This window comes from Pimephales promelas, chromosome 10 (assembly GCF_988280905.1).
Source record: "Pimephales promelas chromosome 10, fPimPro1.hap1.1, whole genome shotgun sequence".
Lineage (NCBI taxonomy): Eukaryota > Metazoa > Chordata > Actinopteri > Cypriniformes > Leuciscidae > Pimephales > Pimephales promelas.
This window is the reverse complement of record NC_142778.1, coordinates 26,527,145-26,552,550: the sequence shown is the minus strand read 5'-3', so window position 1 is coordinate 26,552,550 and position 25,406 is coordinate 26,527,145. Positions and strand designations below refer to the sequence as shown.

At 39.6% G+C, this 25,406-nt stretch overlaps 1 protein-coding gene across 1 annotated transcript; it reads right to left on the bottom strand.

Annotated features, from left to right (window-relative positions):
• Window positions 1-13,811: 13,811 nt before the first annotated feature.
• Window positions 13,812-25,321, bottom strand: uri1 (URI1 prefoldin like chaperone). Its single transcript, XM_039650487.2, has 11 exons — window positions 24,619-25,321; window positions 23,448-23,482; window positions 23,037-23,115; window positions 22,451-22,586; window positions 22,276-22,367; window positions 22,093-22,153; window positions 21,816-22,002; window positions 20,950-21,208; window positions 18,438-18,586; window positions 18,106-18,349; window positions 13,812-14,617 (listed from the first exon to the last, which is right to left on the bottom strand). The coding sequence occupies exons 1-11, from the start codon at window positions 24,700-24,702 to the stop codon at window positions 14,435-14,437; spliced, it is 1,509 nt and encodes a 502-aa protein (XP_039506421.2). The 5' UTR covers window positions 24,703-25,321; the 3' UTR covers window positions 13,812-14,434.
• Between the last annotated feature and the right edge of the window lie 85 nt (window positions 25,322-25,406).

The window sequence follows — 25,406 nt, the reverse complement described above, 5'->3', positions numbered from 1 at the left end:
GATATCGAAACTCAAAAATTGGGCCCGAAAAAAAAATGACAGTGGTACCCCTTACGTTTTTTTTTTTTTGGGCGAAAAATTAAGTTTCTCCAATCTTCTCAAAACTCTGGATTCTGATAGAGGGCCATGAGACTTAGACCTGAGTGCAAAAATGGAGGCTCTAGTCCCTTCCAGAGTTGAGATATCGAAACTCAAAAATTGGGCCCGAAAAAAAAACGACAGTGGTACCCCTTACGTTTTTTTTTTTTGGGCGAAAAATTAAGTTTCTCCAATCTTCCCAAAACTCTGGATTCTGATAGAGAGCCATGAGACTTAGACCTGAGTGCAAAAATGGAGGCTCTAGCCCCTTCCAGAGCTGAGATATCGAAACTCAAAAATTGGGCCCGAAAAAAAAACGACAGTGGTACCCCTTACGTTTTTTTTTTTGGGCGAAAAATTAAGTTTCTCCAATCTTCTCAAAACTCTGGATTCTGATAGAGGGCCATGAGACTTAGACCTGAGTGCAAAAATGGAGGCTCTAGCCCCTTCCAGAGCTGAGATATCAAAACTCAAAAATTGGGCCCGAAAAAAAAACGACAGTGGTACCCCTTACGTTTTTTTTTGTTTGGGCGAAAAATTAAGTTTCTCCAATCTTCTCAAAACTCTGGATTCTGATAGAGGGCCATGAGACTTAGACCTGAGTGCAAAAATGGAGGCTCTAGCCCCTTCCAGAGCTGAGATATCGAAACTCAAAAATTGGGCCCGAAAAAAAAACGACAGTGGTACCCCTTACGTTTTTTTTTTTTGGGCGAAAAATTAAGTTTCTCCAATCTTCCCCAAACTCTGGATTCTGATAGAGGGCCATGAGACTTAGACCTGAGTGCAAAAATGGAGGCTCTAGACCCTTCCAGAGCTGAGATATCGAAACTCAAAAATTGGGCCCGAAAAAAAAACGACAGTGGTACCCCTTACGTTTTTTTTTTTTTGGGCGAAAAATTAAGTTTCTCCAATCTTCCCAAAACTCTGGATTCTGATAGAGGGCCATGAGACTTAGACCTGAGTGCAAAAATGGAGGCTCTAGCCCCTTCCAGAGCTGAGATATCGAAACTCAAAAATTGGGCCCGAAAAAAAAAACGACAGTGGTACCCCTTACGTTTTTTTTTTTTTGGGCGAAAAATTAAGTTTCTCCAATCTTCCCAAAACTCTGGATTCTGATAGAGGGCCATGAGACTTAGACCTGAGTGCAAAAATGGAGGCTCTAGCCCCTTCCAGAGCTGAGATATCGAAACTCAAAAATTGGGCCCGAAAAAAAAACGACAGTGGTACCCCTTACGTTTTTTTTTTTGGGCGAAAAATTAAGTTTCTCCAATCTTCCCAAAACTCTGGATTCTGATAGAGGGCCATGAGACTTAGACCTGAGTGCAAAAATTGAGGCTCTAGCCCCTTCCAGAGCTGAGATATCGAAACTCAAAAATTGGGCCCGAAAAAAAAACGACAGTGGTACCCCTTACGTTTTTTTTTTTTTGGGCGAAAAATTAAGTTTCTCCAATCTTCCCAAAACTCTGGATTCTGATAGAGGGCCATGAGACTTAGACCTGAGTGCAAAAATGGAGGCTCTAGACCCTTCCAGAGCTGAGATATCGAAACTCAAAAATTGGGCCCGAAAAAAAAACGACAGTGGTACCCCTTACGTTTTTTTTTTTTTGGGCGAAAAATTAAGTTTCTCCAATCTTCCCAAAACTCTGGATTCTGATAGAGGGCCATGAGACTTAGACCTGAGTGCAAAAATGGAGGCTCTAGCCCCTTCCAGAGCTGAGATATCGAAACTCAAAAATTGGGCCCGAAAAAAAAAACGACAGTGGTACCCCTTACGTTTTTTTTTTTTTTTTGGGCGAAAAATTAAGTTTCTCCAATCTTCCCAAAACTATGGATTCTGATAGAGGGCCATGAGACTTAGACCTGAGTGCAAAAATGGAGGCTCTAGCCCCTTCCAGAGCTGAGATATCGAAACTCAAAAATTGGGCCCGAAAAAAAAACGACAGTGGTACCCCTTACGTTTTTTTTTTTTGGGCGAAAAATTAAGTTTCTCCAATCTTCCCAAAACTCTGGAATCTGATAGAGGGCCATGAGACTTAGACCTGAGTGCAAAAATGGAGGCTCTAGCCCCTTCCAGAGCTGAGATATCGAAACTCAAAAATTGGGCCCGAAAAAAAAAACGACAGTGGTACCCCTTACGTTTTTTTTTTTTGGGCGAAAAATTAAGTTTCTCCAATCTTCCCAAAACTCTGGATTCTGATAGAGGGCCATGAGACTTAGACCTGAGTGCAAAAATGGAGGCTCTAGCCCCTTCCAGAGCTGAGATATCGAAACTCAAAAATCGGGCCCGAAAAAAAAACGACAGTGGTACCCCTTACGTGTTTTTTTTTTTGGGCGAAAAATTAAGTTTCTCCAATCTTCCCAAAACTCTGGATTCTGATAGAGGGCCATGAGACTTAGACCTGAGTGCAAAAATGGAGGCTCTAGCCCCTTCCAGAGCTGAGATATCGAAACTCAAAAATTGGGCCCGAAAAAAAAACGACAGTGGTACCCCTTACGTTTTTTTTTTGGGGCGAAAAATTAAGTTTCTCCAATCTTCCCAAAACTCTGGATTCTGATAGAGGGCCATGAGACTTAGACCTGAGTGCAAAAATGGAGGCTCTAGCCCCTTCCAGAGCTGAGATATCGAAACTCAAAAATTGGGCCCGAAAAAAAAAACGACAGTGGTACCCCTTACGTTTTTTTTTTTGGGCGAAAAAAATTAAGTTTCTCCAATCTTCCCAAAACTCTGGATTCTGATAGAGGGCCATGCGACTTAGACCTGAGTGCAAAAATGGAGGCTCTAGCCCCTTCCAGAGCTGAGATATCGAAACTCAAAAATCGGGCCCGAAAAAAAAACGACAGTGGTACCCCTTACGTGTTTTTTTTTTGGGCGAAAAATTAAGTTTCTCCAATCTTCCCAAAACTCTGGATTCTGATAGAGGGCCATGAGACTTAGACCTGAGTGAAAAAATGGAGGCTCTAGCCCCTTCCAGAGCTGAGATATCGAAACTCAAAAATTGGGCCCGAAAAAAAAAAAACCACAGTGGTACCCCTTACGTTTTTTTTTGTTGGGCGAAAAATTAAGTTTCTCCAATCTTCCCAAAACTCTGGATTCTGATAGAGGGCCATGAGACTTAGACCTGAGTGCAAAAATTGAGGCTCTAGCCCCTTCCAGAGCTGAGATATCGAAACTCAAAAATTGGGCCCGAAAAAAAACGACAGTGGTACCCCTTACGTTTTTTTTTTGGGGGCGAAAAATTAAGTTTCTCCAATCTTCCCAAAACTCTGGATTCTGATAGAGGACCATGAGACTTAGACCTGAGTGCAAAAATGGAGGCTCTAGCCCCTTCCAGAGCTGAGATATCGAAACTCAAAAATCGGGCCCGAAAAAAAAACGACAGTGGTACCCCTTACGTGTTTTTTTTTTTGGGCGAAAAATTAAGTTTCACCAATCTTCCCAAAACTCTGGATTCTGATAGAGGGCCATGAGACTTAGACCTGAGTGCAAAAATGGAGGCTCTAGCCCCTTCCAGAGCTGAGATATTGAAACTCAAAAATTGGGCCCGAAAAAAAAACGACAGTGGTACCCCTTACGTTTTTTTTTTTGGGGCGAAAAATTAAGTTTCTCCAATCTTCCCAAAACTCTGGATTCTGATAGAGGGCCATGAGACTTAGACCTGAGTGCAAAAATGGAGGCTCTAGCCCCTTCCAGAGCTGAGATATCGAAACTCAAAAATTGGGCCCGAAAAAAAAAACGACAGTGGTACCCCTTACGTTTTTTTTTTTTGGGCGAAAAATTAAGTTTCTCCAATCTTCCCAAAACTCTGGATTCTGATAGAGGGCCATGCGACTTAGACCTGAGTGCAAAAATGGAGGCTCTAGCCCCTTCCAGAGCTGAGATATCGAAACTCAAAAATCGGGCCCGAAAAAAAAACGACAGTGGTACCCCTTACGTGTTTTTTTTTTGGGCGAAAAATTAAGTTTCTCCAATCTTCCCAAAACTCTGGATTCTGATAGAGGGCCATGAGACTTAGACCTGAGTGCAAAAATGGAGGCTCTAGCCCCTTCCAGAGCTGAGATATCGAAACTCAAAAATTGGGCCCGAAAAAAAAAAAACGACAGTGGTACCCCTTACGTTTTTTTTTGTTGGGCGAAAAATTAAGTTTCTCCAATCTTCCCAAAACTCTGGATTCTGATAGAGGGCCATGAGACTTAGACCTGAGTGCAAAAATTGAGGCTCTAGCCCCTTCCAGAGCTGAGATATCGAAACTCAAAAATTGGGCCCGAAAAAAAACGACAGTGGTACCCCTTACGTTTTTTTTTTGGGGCGAAAAATTAAGTTTCTCCAATCTTCCCAAAACTCTGGATTCTGATAGAGGGCCATGAGACTTAGACCTGAGTGCAAAAATTGAGGCTCTAGCCCCTTCCAGAGCTGAGATATCGAAACTCAAAAATTGGGCCCGAAAAAAAAACGACAGTGGTACCCCTTACGTTTTTTTTTTTGGGCGAAAAATTAAGTTTCTCCAATCTTCCCAAAACTCTGGATTCTGATAGAGGGCCATGAGACTTAGACCTGAGTGCAAAAATGGAGGCTCTAGCCCCTTCCAGAGCTGAGATATCGAAACTCAAAAATTGGGCCCGAAAAAAAAACGACAGTGGTACCCCTTACGTTTTTTTTTTTTTGGGCGAAAAATTAAGTTTCTCCAATCTTCCCAAAACTCTGGATTCTGATAGAGGGCCATGAGACTTAGACCTGAGTGCAAAAATGGAGGCTCTAGCCCCTTCCAGAGCTGAGATATCGAAACTCAAAAATTGGGCCCGAAAAAAAAAAAACGACAGTGGTACCCCTTACGTTGTTTTTTTTTGGGGCAAAAAATTAAGTTTCTCCAATCTTCCCAAAACTCTGGATTCTGATAGAGGGCCATGAGACTTAGACCTGAGTGCAAAAATGGAGGCTCTAGCCCCTTCCAGAGCTGAGATATCGAAACTCAAAAATTCGACCCGAAAAAAAAACGACAGTGGTACCCCTTTCGTTTTTTTTTTTTGGGCGAAAAATTAAGTTTCTCCAATCTTCTCAAAACTCTGGATTCTGATAGAGGGCCATGAGACTTAAACCTGAGTGCAAAAATGGAGGCTCTAGACCCTTCCAGAGCTGAGATATCGTAACTCAAAAATTCGACCCGAAAAAAAAAATGACAGTGGTACCCCTTTCGTTTTTTTTTTCGGGTGAAAAATTAAGTTTCTCCAATCTTCTCAAAACTCTGGATTCTGATAGAGGGCCATGAGACTTAAACCTGAGTGCAAAAATGGAGGCTCTAGACCCTTCCAGAGCTGAGATATCGAAACTCAAAAATTCTACCTGAAAAAAAAAAAAAACGACAGTGGTACCCCTTTCGTTTTTTTTGTTTTTTTTGGGGCGAAAAATTAAGTTTCTCCAATCTTCTCAAAACTCTGGATTCTGATAGAGGGCCATGAGACTTAAACCTGAGTGCAAAAATGGAGGCTCTAGACCCTTCCAGAGCTGAGATATCGAAACTAAAAAATTCTACCTGAAAAAAAAAACGACAGTGGTACCCCTTTCGTTTTTTTTTTTTTGGGGGGGGCGAAAAATTAAGTTTCTCCAATCTTCTCAAAACTCTGGATTCTGATAGAGGGCCATGAGACTTAAACCTGAGTGCAAAAATGGAGGCTCTAGTCTAGACCCTTCCAGAGCTGAGATATCGAAACTCAAAAATTCGACCCGAAAAAAAAACGACAGTGGTACCCCTTTCGTTTTTTTTGGGGGGGGGGCGAAAAATTAAGTTTCTCCAACCTTCTCAAAACTCTGGATTCTGATAGAGTGCAATGAGACTTAAACCTGAGTGCAAAAATGGAGGCTCTAGACCCATCCAGAGCTGAGATATCGAAACTCAAAAATTTGAGGTCTGAATGGGTTAAGTTAATAACTGTTGTTACAGGAATATTTTGGAAACTTTTAGACAACTAACTCAGCAGCTCCATAACAATGCTGAAAAAGAGCATTCGAACAACACTGAGAAACAGAAAGCAAAAGAAGAAGAATGTTATCCATTGAAATAACATTTCTCACTTTGCTAACAAAAAAAACTGTGTGCATGGCATATAAATGTGAATGTAAATGTAAATCTAAAAAGACAGCTCAAATTTGAGTTTAAGAAGGCAAGAGAAGACAATGTGAATGGAGGAAAAAGATGTTTCCCTGCCACCACAAGTGTTTGGTAGCTTTGACAGGCACATCTCACACAGGCTGACAGCTCTGTCAATAGCCCTAGGATGGCAGGTCTGATTGACAGCTAGCAGGTGGTGGCTGAATGGAGTTGTCAGGGCAACTGTCAATCAGCAGCGTTGCCATGGAAACAAGGGAGGTAACACAGCTGCCTGTGGTGATCTATTGTTTTACCAGTCAAGCACATAGTACAGCACTTTCACTGCAAATCTCCAAAATGAATGTAATTGCTTCACATGTTTTGTCTCTGAAAATTGAAATAGGCTATATAAAATCCGACCAAAAGATGCATAACATGCATAGTAAAATCAGGAACAAGAAGACATCTCAAGCAGGCGATAAAAAAAACAGCTCTCTATCTTTTCAGCTTCATTCATAATTCATACTGCTAATTGCACTCAAGCTAAATCCAGGGCAGGTTTGTCATTCGAGCATAAATTGATACTCCCCATCTGGCTCCATTAGATGTGTTAACTACACAACTAATTGGTGTGTAATTGCCTTTAATAACTGTTGCTTTGAGATGAGAATCAGATGTTTCAATTATGGGGTGAAATGGCCACTATGAGGCACTATGGTTTGGTATAGCTGAAATGTTGAGTCTAATGATGACATATCCAGACTGAGCTCAGTCACCTCGGAGAGACTCTGACCCCTAAAATCGTGGATCAGCATGAGAGACCAGCTGGACGTTATAGAGCTCATTGGCCCAGAAGCGATTATTAGTGCGATCCTTATCTGTGACAGTTTCAGTAACACAGATGCCCCCCAAGTCCTTGAGACAGTGGCATAAAATAGAAGGCACCACAGTTCATTATTTACTGACACACCAAACAATCTGAAAGCACTGACCTAGGAGTGAGAATTAAAGTGATAGGTCTCCCATGTTGATTTACACTTTTTTCATATTTCTTCTGTGGAACATAAGAGAAGTTTAGCATGTTATTAAAGTTCATGCTGCTATTTTCAGTAAAATGGAAGTGCAACTAATATACAACCAGAAGGGGTAAATGCAGATGGTGGCAGACCTCAACGCCATGTTCGCACTCCTGCCTATCTCAAGGTCTACGATCTCACAGCTGCACAATGTACACTCACCTGATGTATTATTAGGAACACCATACTAATACTGTGTTTGACCCCCTTTCGCCTTCAGGACTGCCTTAATTCTACATGGCATTGATTCAAACAAGGTGCTGAAAGCATTCTTTAGAAACGTTGGCCCATATAGATAGGATAACATCTTGCAGTTGATGGAGATTTGTGGGATGCACATACAGGGCACGAAGCTCCCGTTTCACCACATCCCAAAGATGCTCTATTGGGTTGAGAGCTGGTGACTGTGGTGGCCATTCACAGTACAGTGAACTCATTGTCATTTTCAAGAAACCAATTTGAAATGATTCAAGCTTTGTGACATGGTGCATTATCCTGCTGGAAGTAGCAATCAGAGGATGGGTATATGGTGGCCATAAAGGGATAAACATGGTCACAAACAATGTTCAGGTAGGCTGTGGCATTTAAACGATGCCCAATTAGCATTAAGGGGCCTAAAGTGTGCCATGAAAACATCCCCCACACCATTGCACCACCACCACCAGCCTGCACAATGGTAAGGCATGATGGATCCATGTTCTTGTAATGACCACAAATAATTGTTAAATTTGTTTTTTTTTTTTTTTTTTTTTTTGTTGATTGTACATAATCTGTACTAATATAATCTCAACAGTATAAATGTAGAAAGCCTCATAAAATATGTGTACTGTTGGGGGCGCTGTGGGTTGAGAAGACCGGTTCGAAAAAGAGAGAGAAGAAGTGTAAAAAAGCGCAGTTCATGCATGTTGTTGTTCACGTAAAAATTGAGCTCAAAAATCTGTCACAGAAACAAAAGAGAAAACAACCGGAGCAAATAAATCTACAGAAAAGAACTGATTGTCGTCGTTATTGTCCAAGGGGGCAACATTCTCATTCTGTTTATGCCAAATTCTGACTCTACCATCTGAATGTCTCAACAGAAATTAGACTATTACAATTTAGCAAATTGTAGCTTCTTTTTCCTATTTGTAGTGGAGATGAGTGGTACCCGGTGGGGTCTTCTGCTGTTGTAGCCCATCCACCTCAAGTTTGTGCCTGTTGTGGCTTCACAAATGCTTTGCTGAATACCTCGGTTGTAACGAGTGGTTATTTCAGTCAAATTTGCTCTTCTATCAGCTTGAATCAGTCAGCCCATTCTCCTCTGACCTCTAGCACCAACAAGGCATTTTCACCCACGGGACTGCCGCATACTGGATGTTTTTCCTTTTCACAACATTCTTTGAAAACCCTAGAAATGGTTGTGTGTGAAAATCCCAGTACCTGAGCAGATTGTGAAATATTCAGACCGGCTTGTCTGGCACCAACAACCATTCCATGCTAAAAAAATTGCTTAAATCACCCTTTTTCCCCATTCTGACATTCAGTTTGGAGTTCAGGAGATTGTCTTAACCGGGACCACACCCCTAAATGCATTGAAGCAACTGCCATGTGATTGTTTGATTAGATAATTGCATTCATGAGAAATTGAACAGGTGTTCCTAATAATCCTTTAGGTGAGTGTAAACCGATCAGACAGCCAATGATATCTTATGCTGCAGAGGTGCCACGGAGAGGAAATCCATCAGATGCTGCCAGGATTTCTCCCTCCCTCTCTGACAGAGCCTCTAGTCCCGTGAGTCAGTATTTCTGGAACTTGGTAGATGAGTGGTCGTCGGCTGCTTATAATAGAGAGCATTCCTATGAAAGCCATCAGTTAAGAGCTCCTATACCCTTTATTCAACCTCAGTTTTCACCATTTCATCGACCTTGTGAAGAGACTGAGTGCTGTCATCAAATGAGGGAGAGGAAGCCACAGGAGAGAAGTGCTCAGCTCGCTACACATCATAACCACAGGAGAGAAGTGATGAGCAGGTCACCTGATCCAAAGAGGACCAAGAGGCTATCCGTATCCTGGAGATGACTCGGGTTGAAGTTAATGGCATCCTCCGCTATGCAACACCTTTATTGCGCAAGAAGGACTTCCCCTTGTTCTGTGCTCCTAAGGAAGCAGTCATGCCTAGTCTCAGAGACATGGAGTGTCGGCTTGCTTGGTCACCAGAGAAGACGGAGAAGTATAAGTCTTAGATAAAGAAGCTGAAGTTGACTGGTGCCGCCATCAAATTGCAGAATGAGGGAAGGGAAGCCACAGGAGAGAAGTGGTATATACCACACCATATGGTCACTCACAATGATAAGAACAGCTTGGTGTTTAACTGTTCTTTCGAGTATGAGGGGCTAAACCTTAGTAAATCCTTACTACCGGGTCCAGTCATGAACCCTTCTCTTCTGGGTGTCCTCTTGCGGTTCAGGGAACATAGTGTGGCCATAAGTGATAAACGCAGTGACCTGTGTCGGATGATAGTTATGAGTGGCAAGTACTTCCCTTTGGGACTATGTGTAGCCCCACTGTACATCCTTCGCTCTTCAGCGACACGTGGCGCTACACAGTACAACTGATGAGGTTGTAAGATTCTCTGTAGACAGATGCTTCTACGTGAACAATTGTTTTCAAAATTTGAGATCTGTTCAAGAAGCACGACTATTAGTTGATAAGTTACGAACCCTCCTATCCTCTGGTGGTTTTGACATCCGGCATTGGGCCAGTAATGCAGCAGAAGTTGTCAGTCATCTACCTCCCAAAGTCAAGTCCCCTAAGCTGAAGTTGTGGATTTCTCAAGACAAAGCCGACCCACGAGAGTCAACCTTGGGCCTGAGCTGACATTGCTACCTGGACCATCTTGGGTTCAAATACCAACCTGTCACATACAATGCCTTGACAATGCAGAGCATCTGGAAGCTGGCAAGTCAGTACGACCTCCTTGGCATCATCCTTTTGTATACTACAAGAGCCAAGGTGATCATGCAGCAGCTTTGGCTAAACAACCAAGACTGGGATGATCCACAACTCCCAGGTGAGCTCAGGCAAGCATGGACAAACTGGGAAGAGGAGCTTAAATTCCTATTGCAGGTAACAGTTCCAAGTTGCTATAACCCCTCCCATATGGATCAATCAGAAGTATACCAAAAGATTCACGTTTTCAGTGATGCCTCTGAGAATGCATATGGGGCTGTTGCTTATCTGCATTTGGAAGGTAACCAGGGGATACTCAACCTTGCCTTTCTTCTAGCCCGGTCAAAAGTGGCCCCACGAAAGCATCAGTCAATACTCTGGCTTGAGCTCTGCGCCGCCTTGGTAGGTGCACAGTTGGTGAAATGCTCACAACTGAGCTCACTCTAAAGTGGGACAAGGTCACCTATTGGACTGACTCTACTATTGTCCTCCACTGGTTCCTTTCTGAGTCCTGTAGGTACAAAGTCTACGTGGGCACCTGGATAGCGGAGATTAGGAGTTGACCGACCAGACAGAATGGCGATACATACATTTTGAAGGAAACCCTGCTGATGACCTGACTCGGGGTGAGAGACTACAAGACTTTATTGGGCCCAACAGATGGCTTCAAGGTCCGAAGATCCTACTGTAACCTCAGGAGGAGTGGCCCACTCACCCCACCTCACGCTTTCCGAACTCTGAAGATGCTGCTGAACTGAAAGGAGGAATATTCTGTGGGATCACTAACACTGTGCCAATGAAAGGAAATACAACCACTGAAAAGATTTGGTGGAAGCAATTGCACAGGAGCTGCATTGGGCAGCTACCCAGGATAAATCTCCTCCAACAGGTACCTACAGAGAGGCAGACACTGTTGCCCTGAGAAATATACTGCTAGATAGTTTCCCTGAGGCTGCTAAAATCCAACAAGCCAGTTCGCTACAACAGTTGGTTACTATGTCTCTCTCTCGCACTTTGGAGGTAAGTGGGAGAGGGAGATCCGGTCAGTATAGGTTCAGAAACGGTGTCCGAAGAAGTGCTTCAGACAGTTTTGATTTGAGATTGAAGCCATCCTAAATTCTAAGCCTTTAGGATATGTTTCGGCAGATCTGGCTGATCTGGACCCAGTTACTCCAAATTGCATGCTGATGGGGCGGTCAAATGGTTCCTTACACCAGGCCGTGTATCCAGAGTCTGAACTCCTCACAAAGCGGAGATGGAGACACTCCCAGGTATTAGCTGACAGATTCTGGTCTGCATTTATAAGGCACTATCTACCGGCAATGCAGATGAGGGAAAAGTGGCAAAAGACCATAGCCTAACATCAAGCCTGGCTCTCTAGTCATGTTAGTTGACACCCAACTACCTCGGCTTAATGCATCTGCCAATCGCCCTGACGCAGCAGAATGAAGCGCGAGAGAGAGGGAGACTTGCACGGGACTAGGAGAAATGCAAGTGTGCGTCTATAACTGATTGTGAGTAACCGTTTTGATCAGCAGACAATCCTTGTTTAATCATATTATTTATTTTCAAAGGCAATCTGGTATTTGGCCGCTAGATAGTCAGAATGAACAGTGTGAGAACTAAGCTTGCACGTTTGGTGCATTTACAAGCTGTTCACAATATAATACCGCAATTGAGGATATCTTCAACCTTTTCCATTTTTTGTTTATTTATGTTACTATGATATTATGCTTAATTCTTTGTTAGGTTGAAATGGGTGTACTGTATAGTGCGCTGTGTGACACTTTCGGTTTCAACGGGCCGATTATGTTTACTTAAAGAGCAACAGTGCCAAATTGCATTGTGAAATTGGAAAGTTGAGTTATGTATATTAGAACATTATATAGTGTAATGCAATGTGATAGTGTGATTTATTTTGATATTACAGTCAAGTCATGTTATGCTGATTATTTCTTTATGTTTCATTGTAGAACTACATACATCACACAGATCAACACATTCTCAGTGTTCAATAAGCCCCTTTGATTCTATCAGACTGTCATCCATTTCTGTGTTTTGATCGACACACCAAGAGAAAAGGCTAGATACATTCGAATCACCTTAGAACAGAATCCTAGTTTAACTACTTAACAATTCTGCCCTACAAAGCAAAAAGGCAGTAACTACGCAGAGTGCAGAACTGAGAAAAATGACTTTTGCTAGGGCTTTTTGCAGTTACTGTACAAACAACTACCATTTTTCTCTAAAACGACACGCATTTAAGATAAGATGTTTTGTCACATAACAAAGGATGCCTTAAATGTCATGAAAATTGTAATAATTAATGCTTTACCAAAACTGCAGTTACTGCCTTTTTGCTTTGTAGGGCAGAATTAGTGTCCATGGTGAGTGACTTATGAGTGGCAAGAACTAGAACACTTGTGATGTATGAAAACAAACTAAAAGACATTAACATAAATATAACTGTGACAGTCGAGAGCGAGTCTGTTGACAGATTTATTATTTTTTAAAACTACTTTTAACAGTTTTTATTTAAAACCAAGCTTTGCACTGAAGTCCAGCTAAATGACATAAAAAAATCAGCTCCAAGCCATTTTGAGCACGGCTTGAGATCATGCTTGAAAAAAATTTGATTCAAGTTGATCATTCAGTCTTTCTAGACAGAAATTAATTGAATGGACAATGCTTCATTCAGCCCAGCTGCTGACTCAGAATCTGTCCACATCCAAATGTCAATTTGCTGATGGATAAGTCTGCAGTCAAACACAAGTGACTGATACCGGTGCAAACAAAGGCATTAATGGAGGCAGTCCTACTCAGAAGTACCCAGTCCTTGCCTTTAAATGGCAAAAGTAATAATGGAGCACTCTCTGGACTATTTTGACTGTTTCCAAGAAGGTGAATGCTATGCGAACAATGACTCTTAAGATGTGCCTGTGATTTATTATGATGCATCACATCATACAACACAAATACATACAGGCCTAGCTTGAGTTGCCTCAATAAAGTTAGTGACAAAAAGACATCCTGCCACACACCATTTATATATATAAACACACAAAATCTGAGCATCCTAAACAGTTTTTGCTGGGAACACGTCACCTTTAGAGTCAATTTCAGTTGGTAAAAGTCTATAGCTTTCCCCCTCTAAATGCAGAAGCTTGTTTAGGCTTTTAGTAAGAATAAAAAGTGCAATGCTTTGGCGCCCTCCAATGGCTCTGACTGAGCAACACCACGATGACAAAAGAGTTGCTTCATCATTACAATGAACCCTTATGCATTGTTCAAATTCAGAGAGGTTGATTAATAGATTTATGCAAAAAAAATTTGAAAAAAATATTTATCTGATACATTTTTACAGCAGTTTAAAATAGTGGCTGTTTTCAGCCACGAGCATAATGAACGGGTAGTAAATTTGCCCAGAGTGTAATGTTAAGTTAAACAAATTCAAAGCATTTTCTCAAAATATGTGTCAAAATAAGATTTGTCACCAAAAAATCATTTCATTTGCTGAAACACAGAGAAAATTATGGCCAAAATAAAGACTAAGAAATAGGCTTAAGACATCCAGAAACTAATGCAAAAATGTATGCTTCGTGTAGAAACTACAATGAATCATGTTCTGACAAGTTAAAAAGCGTGTATAGTCAAAATCATTTATTTTGTTCTTTTTCACTTTCATCATCTTTCTTGCAGTCACTAAAAAAGCTGATGTACATTAGGTCAGAAACAAAGCCAAAACTCCGTAAACAATACAAAAGAAGATAAAGGACAGTCAAAGACAGAATTCAGGAGGGATAAAACTTTTTTTTTTACGCTGACAGAAATTTACAGCCGATTCATTGCCAATATAGGTCAAAGTTGCACACATATTTTATGAATTAACAGAAGTTTTTTCCTTTGATAAAGCATTTTCCAGAGAATCCACATCAACCACGTCATAACAATGACAGCAGTCATGATGCCCCTAACATTTTTACCATTATTTACCTAATAAACATAATAATATACCAAAATGTGCAGCTTGTCTATATTTAAACTATTTGGCAATAAAACAAGCAAACTGTTTGGAAAAATAATGTATATTCTTCATTTCTCATATAAAGCAAATAAAATGTCAAGCGTGCATGTCACAAAACGAAACATGACAGATGAAAGTATAGAAGCAGAGTGGAGGACAGAGGCAGAGGGCAACTAGTGAGACATCAGTCTTGCAGCTACGCATATAACCGAAATCAAACGCTGTGTCCTAATGAGATGAACTTTCATTTCTGATGTAACCGTGTAGCTTTGAATTTTGACATCCTTTTGGGTGGCTCCTGAGGTGCTTCTTGGCCCACCTCCTCCAGCTTTCTCTCCGGGATTGTGGGTAAGGCAGGAGGGGCGATGGTCAGGTGTGGGATTGAGCAAGGCAGGGGGTCCTTTTCAATCACTGTGCCTGTAAAAGCCTAAAACACAAAAAGATATTTAAATATTTACTGAGATTAATTTTTGATTTAAAACTTTATTGATCGTTTTAACAAATTGTTCACATTAAGATTAATAGCATGCAACTGCAATACAATAGAATACACATTTTATTTCTATTGAACATTTAAAACAACTGCAGCTGACCATAGTTCTTTCCAGCTAAAATAAATACAGTTACATACATCCACACAAACAAATCCTGTTTAGTCTAATCCTATCTAAAATACTACAAAGATTTGTCTTCAAACTAGACTTAAAAGGCATCCACTGATGGGGAATATCTAATATACATTGGAAGAGAGAACAGCTACAGAAAAGGACCTACTACCCTTTGATTTTAATCGAATCACACAGAACCATCTGGTTAGATCTCATATGCTGAGTGTTAAATAGAAACAAAAAAGGTCAGAAATATATTTTGGTGCAAAACCATGCTAGGCTGCCAGCCTCTATCTCGATAAGACAGGGATGTCCAATCCTGCTCTTGGAGGGCCACTGTCCTGCAAAGCTTAGCTCCAACCCGAATCAGCTAATCAAGGTCCTAAAGGAGTAGTTCACTTTTAAAGGTCCCCTGACATGGGGTTATTTTATTATTCTATAATGTTTCCTGGGTTGCCCTTATAATGTTAGCACGTTTTTAGATCAAAAATAGTCATAATTTATAAATAAAAGGCATTTTTCCCAGCCTGATTTTTGCCTCTGATTTGAATGCTCTGTTTGAAGGGGCGTGTCTGCTGTGTGTAACCGGCCTCTGCTGTTATTAGCGGACATGCTTGCATATGAAATAGCTACATATTACATGTGAAACTCTCTCGAATACTTTTACTACAGCTATTATACTTTTTTACTATTACAGATATCGAGATTACTGAATCATGAGAAGTTTTTGAAGTATTTAGATTCTCATCACATAAAATATTGCTGTGATGAGCATTGAGCTGCAGATGACAGTCTGTCGATCGCGAGAATGAAGATCTTATTGCAACGCAGTTTCTGCACTCTCTGCTTTCACCAATGCAAACCCGATGATGTACATACAGTAAGAGTTTCGTTGTGCAGTGTAACGCAGTTTCTGTTCTCTCTAAAGCCCGGAACTCGTCCGCTCTCGTCGAGGTAAAAAGCTGCACTTGAACTCACCGAGAGAACTGCAGCCGACTGTCAGCTAGATTGTGCGTTCTGCGCCTGCGTTTAATGAGCCAACTGTCTATTTCTGCAGATATATTAGTCTATATTCGTCATTCAAAAAGGAAAACCGACGCTGCCGGCTGCAGATACACATTCAACTCAACTTTTATTTATAAAAGCACTTTCAAAACCATTAAAATGGACCAAAGTGCTGTCCACAGGCAATAAATAATACACATAACGTAAACAAAGCAGCGCGTGCTTACCGTTTTGAATATCAATCCTGCTAAACACTTTTTTTAAATAAGATTATTTTCATCCTACTATAAGAAACGATGTGAAGTTGATATTTTAGTCACTGGCTTGACTTACTGATGCATAAACAGTATCGAACGATTTTGAGAGAAAGATTAACTTACCTGTCTCCTGCCTGTTTGGACCATACAAAACTTTGGGAGATGAGTCGGCGCATTTCCAGAGAAAATAAAATGAACCCATTGTTTCTTCAGAGGCTCGGACGAAGGAACTAAAAAATACTTTTGTGTTCATTTGTACATCCGAACACTGAGCAACTGCCATGCTTCGCTCGTTTGCAAGCCATGATATCTCTCGAGGAAAAACTCAAATCTCAAAGCTATTTCTCTAGGAAAAAATAAAATAGCGCCTGTGCGTGTTCGTACTTCTTGTTCCTAGCTCGTTTTCTCATGGTCGGGCCAAATTCTCTGGGTGGGCAAAGCAGATAAAGGGGAGTAACCTTTCCCCTGTATGACGTTATATAGGGGAGATTCAAGATCAGCGCGTCTGAGATGCAGACGGATGCAGAGAAGAGAAAAATAGCCAAAGCTCGGTTTACACCGATTGAAAATTCTAGACACGAGGGGACCAAATACAGTCTAGGGGAACTCATATTAATGTTATAAAAAACCTCAGAAAATGAAAATTTCATGTCAGGGGACCTTTAAAAAACGTTTGCTGATAATTTACTCAACCCCATGTAATCCAAGATGTCCATGTCTTTCTTTAGTCGAAAAGAAATTCCAGGATTTTTCTCCATATGATTTACTGGGCACCAAACGGTTCAAGGTCCAAAAAACAGTTTCAGTACAAACTGCAAACTGTTCAAAGGGGTTTAAACGACACCAGACAATGAATAAGTGTCTTATCAAGCGACAGACTGATCTCATGAAGTAGCGCGTGTATGACACGCCAATTCGTATTTCCATTTTTGGCGTGCTATCAAGACGCATAATCGCCTTTCAGCGTGTTTATGAACGCCGTTGACTTACCGTTATATAAATATATGACTTACCTCAACCCTGTCCCTAAACCTAACCGTCACTGGGGTAAATGGCATTTATGACTGTTCCCTTACCATCCTAGGTAAAAAAAAGATATGACTTACCTCAACCCCATCCCTAAACTTAACTGTCACTGGGGTTAATGGCATTTATGACTGGAGATTTGACTGCGTGTTCAGACACGCGGAATGACGCGGACGTTAATGGCGTAGACATATACGCATACACGCGGACACACGCGGATAGCACAAAATGCGTGGAGATAACACGCCACCTGACTCGAAAGTGGCGTATATGTTTACGCAAAAGTCATGATGTCATGTTGCAAGCGAAGTGATCGCTCATTTAAAAATTACATAACAAAGTTTGTTTTATAAGCTCAAATGCTCACCTTGGTCTGTTCTGTGACGAATGCTCGTGACTCTCCTGTTCGAACTCGTTCATCAAAATGAGTCAATTCGTTCGTTGAATGAATCAAATGACTCAAAAAATGATAAGTTCATTTTGATAAACGAGTTCGAACAGGAGAGTCACGAACGAGCATCACAGAACAGAGAAAGGCGAGCATTTGAGCTTATAAACTTAAACTTTGTCATCTTAAACGATCGTTTCACTTTTTAAGACCCTTATTCATCCTCTGGAATCATTTAAAGCCCTTTGAACTCCTGAAACTTTCTTTTGGACCTTGAACCGTTTGGTGCCCAGTAAAGTGCATTATATGGAGAAAAAAATTTAATGTTTTCATCAAAAACCTTAATTTCTTTTCGACTGAAGAAAGAATGACATGGATATCTTGGATGACATGGGGGTGAGTAAATTATCAGCAAAAGTTTGTTTTTTTTAAAAAGTTTTTTTAAAAGTGAACTACTCCTTTAATAGGCATAAAATTCTTCAGGAGAGTGGCCCTACAGGACCGAGTTTGGAAACCCCTGCGATAAGAGTTTCAGATCAGGTTAAGATTTTTTTTTTAAAGGACTGGGAGATAGATGAGGTGATTTTCCATTTTATGCCAAATTTAACCAGCAGCAACAAACATAATGTACCTCAAAGCGTCCGTTAGTGCGGGGACTCGTCCCAGTAGGGCTCTCCTCCTCTGTAATGCCATCGCTGGTATCACTGTGCATGGCATCATCATGGCTCCATGAACGTCCAAAAGCCGCACGGCGCTCTTCAAAGTCAGCTGTGCTGCTCTCACTGGTGTCACTGCACACGCTGTTCTCACGGCTGCGAGACTTCAAAATGGACTTCCGTGGTATTGGCTCTCCATTCACCAAGTCCACAAACACCCTAAAATCATAGACTGTGTTTAAACTGAAGAGCTAAAAAAAAAACACAAGCACTGGAAGACATGAATTAAAATAGATAAGGCTGTTACCTATAAATATCTGCTGGGCTTGTGATCTTGTAACTCTCCAGAGAATGGCCGTTACTTTTGCCATTTTTCTTTTTTCGTTTGGCTTGCTCCTTTTGCTCTTTTCTTTCGCTGAACTTTAGAGTGGTGTTCTTTCCTGTATTTATCCTGACCTTCAAAGGGAAAAGGGAAGATTGAAAGATAGTATTATGCTAAATATTTTATTTCCAAGACAGACAGGAGAAAATGATTCAATGCAAAACATAAAATGTTTATAATGCAAAACAGAATGTTTTAAAAGTTTGGGTTTGGTAAGATGCAATGTTTTTTGCAACGTCTCATGTCCTAAAGTCTGCATTTATTTGATCAAAAATAAGTACTTTAAAAAAAGTAATATTGTGCTGAATTTTCAGCAACCATTACTCCAGGCTTCAGTGTCCCATGGTCATATTACCTTTTCTTTATAAAATTCTAGAGAACATTGTCTCAACTTTTGGCTATCAATTCTGTACATGAAAAATTACAATCCAGTTTTAAATATTGTCACAGTATTTAAAACCAATCACCAACAGGGGGGTGGGTGTTGAGAGGTTTTGTGCTCGTACACAGCTGCACGCGAAGTCAGAGCTGAAGAAGAAGCCAGCGTCTATCAATGAACCCATGTCAGTGATTGGTTGGAACACTATTTATTTTGGTTTTGAGTGATGGGCCTTTTTGGAGGGTGGAATCGCTGATACAACCTTTAAAGCCAATTGTGAATTATTTGGGAGAACTAAAACTCTGGCTTGCAACTAATTTCCTGAGCCTTAAAGCAACACCAAGTAACTGCGGTTGCCCTAAAGGTTGGAAGCGGAATTGTCCATTACTGCTGTCGTAAATAATTTAGCCTACCGCATCCTACTGTCGCAGACACATGCAAACAAATGCTATCTGTTTTTCCAGCACCGGCTTTGGAATCATAATGACAATTCAAAAGCTACCCGGCTGCTAGGTATCTTACATGTAGTTGTAGTCTCCTGTCGAGTACACCTATCGGCAGTTGGCTTTATGCACAGCTGCACTACTTCCTGAACTTCAGCCAGCTCCTTTGTTTCCTGTCTGACATTATTGGACAAACTGATTAATCTAGGTGTGTCTGATTATTGTTGTTGTGACTACTGAGGTCAGGTTAATCCACACCTGGATTAATCAGGTTGTCCAGTAATGGCAGACAGGAAACAACGGAGCTGGCTGAAGTTCAGGAAGTAGTGCAGCTGTGCATAAAGCCAATTGCAACGATTGCCGTGAAGCAAGTCAAATTTGTAGTTTTCTTATGTCACATTCGGACTACAGAAATGCGACCCGATCTGGCAATCTTACATAGCGTGGATATATCAAATAAAGGACCGCAAAGCGGGGACATTAGTGCATTTCACCATGTCACGACATGATGAACCACTGAAACGATTTGGAAAACATTATTTTAAGGTAAAAAATCTTACTTAGTGTTGCTTTAATGAGAAAAACTGAATTTATTGTGTTTGGTTCAAAAACACGGTGTACATGATTTTGATTTGCATCTTTACCACCTTATAGTACTACATGTCAGAAACTTGGGTGTTTTGGTTTGATAATAGTCTTAAACTCGATAAGCAGATAAGTACTGTGGTTAAGTTGTGTTATCGTCTTCGTCTTCTGTCAAAGGTAAAGCCGTTTTGGTCCCTAAAGAAATTTGAAACGTTTATGTATGCTTTCGTAACATCATGACAGGACTACTGTAACACATTGTATGTCGGTCCACATCTATTTAGTTCAGAATGCAGCGGCTTGGTTCCTTTATAAGAAGCGTAAACATGAGTCTGTCATGCTAGTCTTAATCTCACTACATTGGCTGCCGGTCAAATATAGAATTGATTTTAAAATTCTATTGTTTGCATTTAAATACCTTCATAACATGGACCACAGTACTTATCTGATCCGTTACATCCCTGCACTCAGTCAAGGTCAAGATCTGCTAATTCTGGACTATTGCAAGTTTCTAGGACAGAGGTGATTGTGCCTTTTCTATTATCAGCCTTAACTATGAAATAGTCTCCCAGTTTATCAGAACTACCTCAACTTAATCTATTTTTAAGTCTACTCCAAAGACTGTCATAGTTGGTGTTTAATATATCTTGACTTGCTGTTTTATGCTTTTGCTTCAACCTATTTTACAGCTTGTCTTTTATTGTTTGTAATTCTTGTTGATTTGTGTTTTGACTATTGGTTTTCTTATGTTCTTGCACAGCATTTTTGTCAACTTCAGTTGTTTTATAATTGTAATTTATAATTAACACTGTATTGTATTGTATCCTTCAGAAATGAATCTAGTACGCTGATTTGTGCTCAAAAAGCCATTTGAAAAATTTTGCGGCTTAATGATATTGTGGAAACTGATCCTTTTTTTTTCAGGATTCTTTGATGAATTAGAAAGCTCAAAATAATAGCATTTATTTGAAATAAAAAAAAAATATTTTGTAACATTATCTAAAAGAGTTTTGTGTAACTATTGACTAACCTTTTTGAATTCCACAGTGTGAGAAAAGTAGATAGTTGGAAGCCCATTATCTGTTTCCTCCTCACAATCTTCTTCCTCATCCCCCTCGTCCTCCTCAGGGTGCGAGCCATTAATGCCGTTCATCTGACCGAGAGATGACGGTACCCAGCCATTTTCCTTCTGATGGCCATTAACCTGGACACCGCTGCCACCATCTGCTTCCTTCTCTTCCTCTGAGGAGGAAGTGGTGTCTTCTCCATTAGTGTCTGTGCTGTCCAATCTGGTGTAACGGGGAAGAAAATAGACCAAATCTATGAGTATCCTCTTAAATGTTTGGTGTAACAGCTCCTTTTTCTGTACTGTATGTGCATTACATTTTCATACTACTAATAATAATAATTTATGCATACGTGGTATGACAATTTCCTTTTTTTGTTTGTGATAACTGAATAAGGATTTAACAAAAACCATTTAACTCAATATGTATGCTAGGAACCAATACTTGATTGATTTAAAGAGAAAGACCCTTTTGTGTCCCATAGGAAAAAAGTATTAGCTAATATAATTTTACCCCAAATAAACTTTTTTTTTTTTATAAATGTTTTTAAAGAAGTCTCTTATGCTCACCAAAGCTGCATTTATTTGATCTGAAATTCAGTAAAAACAGTAATATTGTAAAATATTATTTCAATTTAAAATAACTATTTTATATTGTATTATATTTTAAAATCTAATTTATTCATGTGATGCAAAGCTGAATTTTCAGCTTTCAGGGTCACATTTTAATATGCTGGTTTGGTGCTCAATAATCATGTTATTATCAATGTTAAAAATGGTTGTGCTAAAAAATATTGAACACAGTGTTAGGTTTCCAGTGTTTTTTTTACCGGTATCTCGCATCCTGCAGTTCCTCCTGACGCTCTAGATCATCAAGTCGAGCCCACAGCTCTTCCTCTGACAGCACCCCTGTCTTTCGCTCTTCATCAACTTCTTCCTTCTCTTTGTCCTCTTTCAGGTCCAACACATACTCCTGCTTAGGTTTAGAGTTGGGTTTGTGTGCCAAACGATGTTTTCCTGGGGAAGCACAATAGAGTGTAAACGTCATGAACAATAAAAGTAGAAACAGCCTGATAGTACGACAGATAGCCCGAAGCTGAGATTTACCTTTGGTAACTTCTTCCTCATTTATTACCTCTTCTCTAATATCTACAAAATCTCCACTACCCTGTTGAGAAAGAATGGATGTGATTTTAGGTGTGTCCTGAAGTTTCTTCCAGAAATGAATACATCAGTATAAGATTTCCAAATAATGTCACAGAGTATTGAGGTCATAGGTATGACACTTACACCAGTCAATTTTTCAAGATCCTTTGTAAAATCTGCCCTGTTCTGAAAGTTCTTCATCACTTTTTGTAAGTCATCTAGAGCATTTTTGACATCTGGAAAAAATGAAATAAATCAGGTCAAGCTGTACGCATTATTCAAAACTGGTCAATGGGAAATATTAGTAGAAATAACTCACGTTTCTTCCTGTGTTCCACAAGAGTGTCGGCTTGTTTGGCAGAACACTTTGCAAACCAGTTATCCCCGAGGAGCACCGTTAACTCATTAGTGTGAACTAGCTTTCCCGGCATGAAAGCCAAGGGACCAAATGGTACCTATCATGTTAAAAAAAAACAAAAAAATAATGAGCAAAATCAGGGCTTCCAGTAAAAGTGTCACTATCAAATCTGACAAAAGGTCCATTCAATACCAGGATCAATTATAGATAACTATTGGTCTCCTCACCAATACTGTTAACATTATGTTACCGTGTCAGGCTGGCAATGGTTTTATCCTTCATTAGCTGAAACAAATTGTTCTGAAAGGGATTCCATTGAAATTGTTCCTCTATGGGACTACAGTACAGACCTTATTAAAACTTATTCAATATTATAACTTTATTGTTATAGTCATTGGTATAAATGTGTCTTAAAACCAGCTAAAAGGATTGAATAATCCTCTGATGATAAATTTAATTAGACATTTAGTTGCTCAGGCATGCAAAATATTTTGTGTATGTAGACACACAAGTTGGATGCATTGGTAATTGAAATGTGATGCCATACCATAATATCATAAGACAACTTATCAGGCAAGGTCCTGAGGCGGTCCTGAAGAGATTCATAGTCTTTTTCCACTTTTTCCCTGTCAATCACAGAAAAATTAATCACTTAGAAGGTTATTACTGGTTTGTTGACATACAAATTCTATTTTTGTCCAACCTACAGAATATCTTTTGAAAATACTGAAAAGGAATATAACAAAAGGCTGTCAAATCTTTTGTCATAACCGTCAAACAAGAAAGTGATTCACATTATAAACAGCATTTCCATTCCAAATATAAACATGCAAAAAAAATAATAAATAATAAAAAAATACAAGACAAGCTAATGTGCAGCTAGAATACACAGTTATATACATTGATACGAATGTTATGCATGTCTGACACATCTGTTAAACTACATAAGGACACTCACCAATGCTCAATTTGACTTCTGCAATCTTTCACCACCTGTTGTGGAAGACAGTTGTTCATTTCACAACCACTGAAATTCCCAAAATGCCACTGTGACAATCACTGCTAAACTATCTGCAATATTTGGGTAATGTGAATTGACCATTAGAGTGAATGATAGTCCTAAAAAGTTACTTCTTGTGAGAAGTTGAGACAAGGTACCATAAGGATGTTTTGGCAAGGTCATCATTAAAAACAATATACAAGTAAAACAACTAAAAAGAGTCTGTAGGCTCACAAATAGCTCAGTACTATTTTGCTCAGAGAAAATGAAGCCCATTAGAATGGTTTGCACAGTGACATTAATTAATAACATCTATTACAATAATGAGAAAGATTTTTATCATAACAACACTGAACATTACAAGGTCAATATGCTTATTTCTCATGGAAATTATGTCCCGTGCAAATCATCTTAATGTTCCTTCTGCAAAATAAAATTTTCACAGTAAAGTTGATTATTTTTATGTTGGAGAGAAATATTACCCAGGTATGTTCTTTACTGGCTTTAGGAGATTCACCCACCAATAGAACAACATAAAACATGTCTTATAAACAGAAGTTTGAGTATATAAAGAAAAATACTCCAGTCTTGCTGACGTTAAATGAAGCAGTACAAATGTAGCTTATTTATCCTCCAATGTCAATACATAGGTAAAACACTTTTTGCCTTTCACCTACTCGTGTTACTCAAAATATCATGGAAATATAAAGTTAGTTAAACCTTAACTTCACAAGGAGTTATTTCACAGCATGTGTAACGTTACTATCTACTGCTTGCTGCATGCATTTTGGCAACGTGGACAACTTTGTATTCGATTAAACTAGAGTTTACATTGTTTGCTAGCTACCACATGTGTGATAATTTATGGTTAACATTATAGAGAAAAATTGCATGTACATTAATTTAATTGCGAAGTATAAAAAAAAACATATAACCAAACAAATAGCTAACACGTGATACACAAAGGAACTTTCTGGAAAATGCTACGCGTCTATGCGACTATACTGCAAAAACAACATAAATAGATAACAGATAAACTGGTGCTGACGATAAAACGCATGCATTGAGTTTTAATATCTGCAGGAATGCATCGGTGGTATATGAAATAAACATTAACGTTACTCCTGACCTTTCTGTGCTCCTCTTTCAACCTCTCAACACCTTGAGGCAAATCAATAACGTTACTCCGTTTGACTTTTCCAATTGCAGCCATTTGGTCGTGAAGGATGTCATCCACAATAAAACAAGGTTTGTTTTCAATATCCAAAACAATGAATGCTCAGGGGTTTGAAGTCCTATAGAAATGTTTATGAATGCAATTCGATGTGTTGCACTCAATCTGTCGCCTCGTAGTCATCAATGAAGCAGAACAAACGGTCCAGTATATCGAGATTGAGACCATTTCACACGTGCATGGTACGATGTCGATCTTATCCCAAAATTTCCTCTTGTTTACAGTCCACGAACGGCCTGTTTCCCCTGCGCCATGTTCATCTGATCACGGATGTAGTAACGTTACGTCCCAGATATCTTTCCGCACAACTACGGTGAAAACACGTGATGATCGCCTACTTCACTTAATTATTTTCACTTTCATTTAAAAAAAAAAATAAATGAAAAGGTTACGATAAAGTAGATTTCTTACGATTAAATAACGATATGGACTGAAAGTAATTATCTGCATGAAGCTACATAAATTATACTATTATTCTAACTAACTTACTTAGAATTAAAGACGTGTATATTATTTTTTAATAATCATAAAATATGGTGCTATTAATGGTAAGATTTGTTTGATTGAAAATGCTCGTTCCTTGATATGAAAGGGAGGTGGTGTAAACAAACATCGCGTTCACGCTGACTATATCACGTGATGTTTTGAAACAGGACGTAACTTTTTGAAAATGATTTTACCAA

Coding starts and splice junctions, on each gene's coding strand:
- uri1 (XM_039650487.2), bottom strand. CDS start 24,702: ATGGCTGCAATTGGAAAAGTCAAACGGAGTAACGTTATTGATTTGCCT. Junction 22,587..23,036: donor AGTTGTCTTATGATATTATG/GTATGGCATCAC, acceptor TTAACATGATAG/GTACCATTTGGTCCCTTGGC. Junction 22,368..22,450: donor TGTGGAACACAGGAAGAAAC/GTGAGTTATTTC, acceptor CATTTTTTCCAG/ATGTCAAAAATGCTCTAGAT.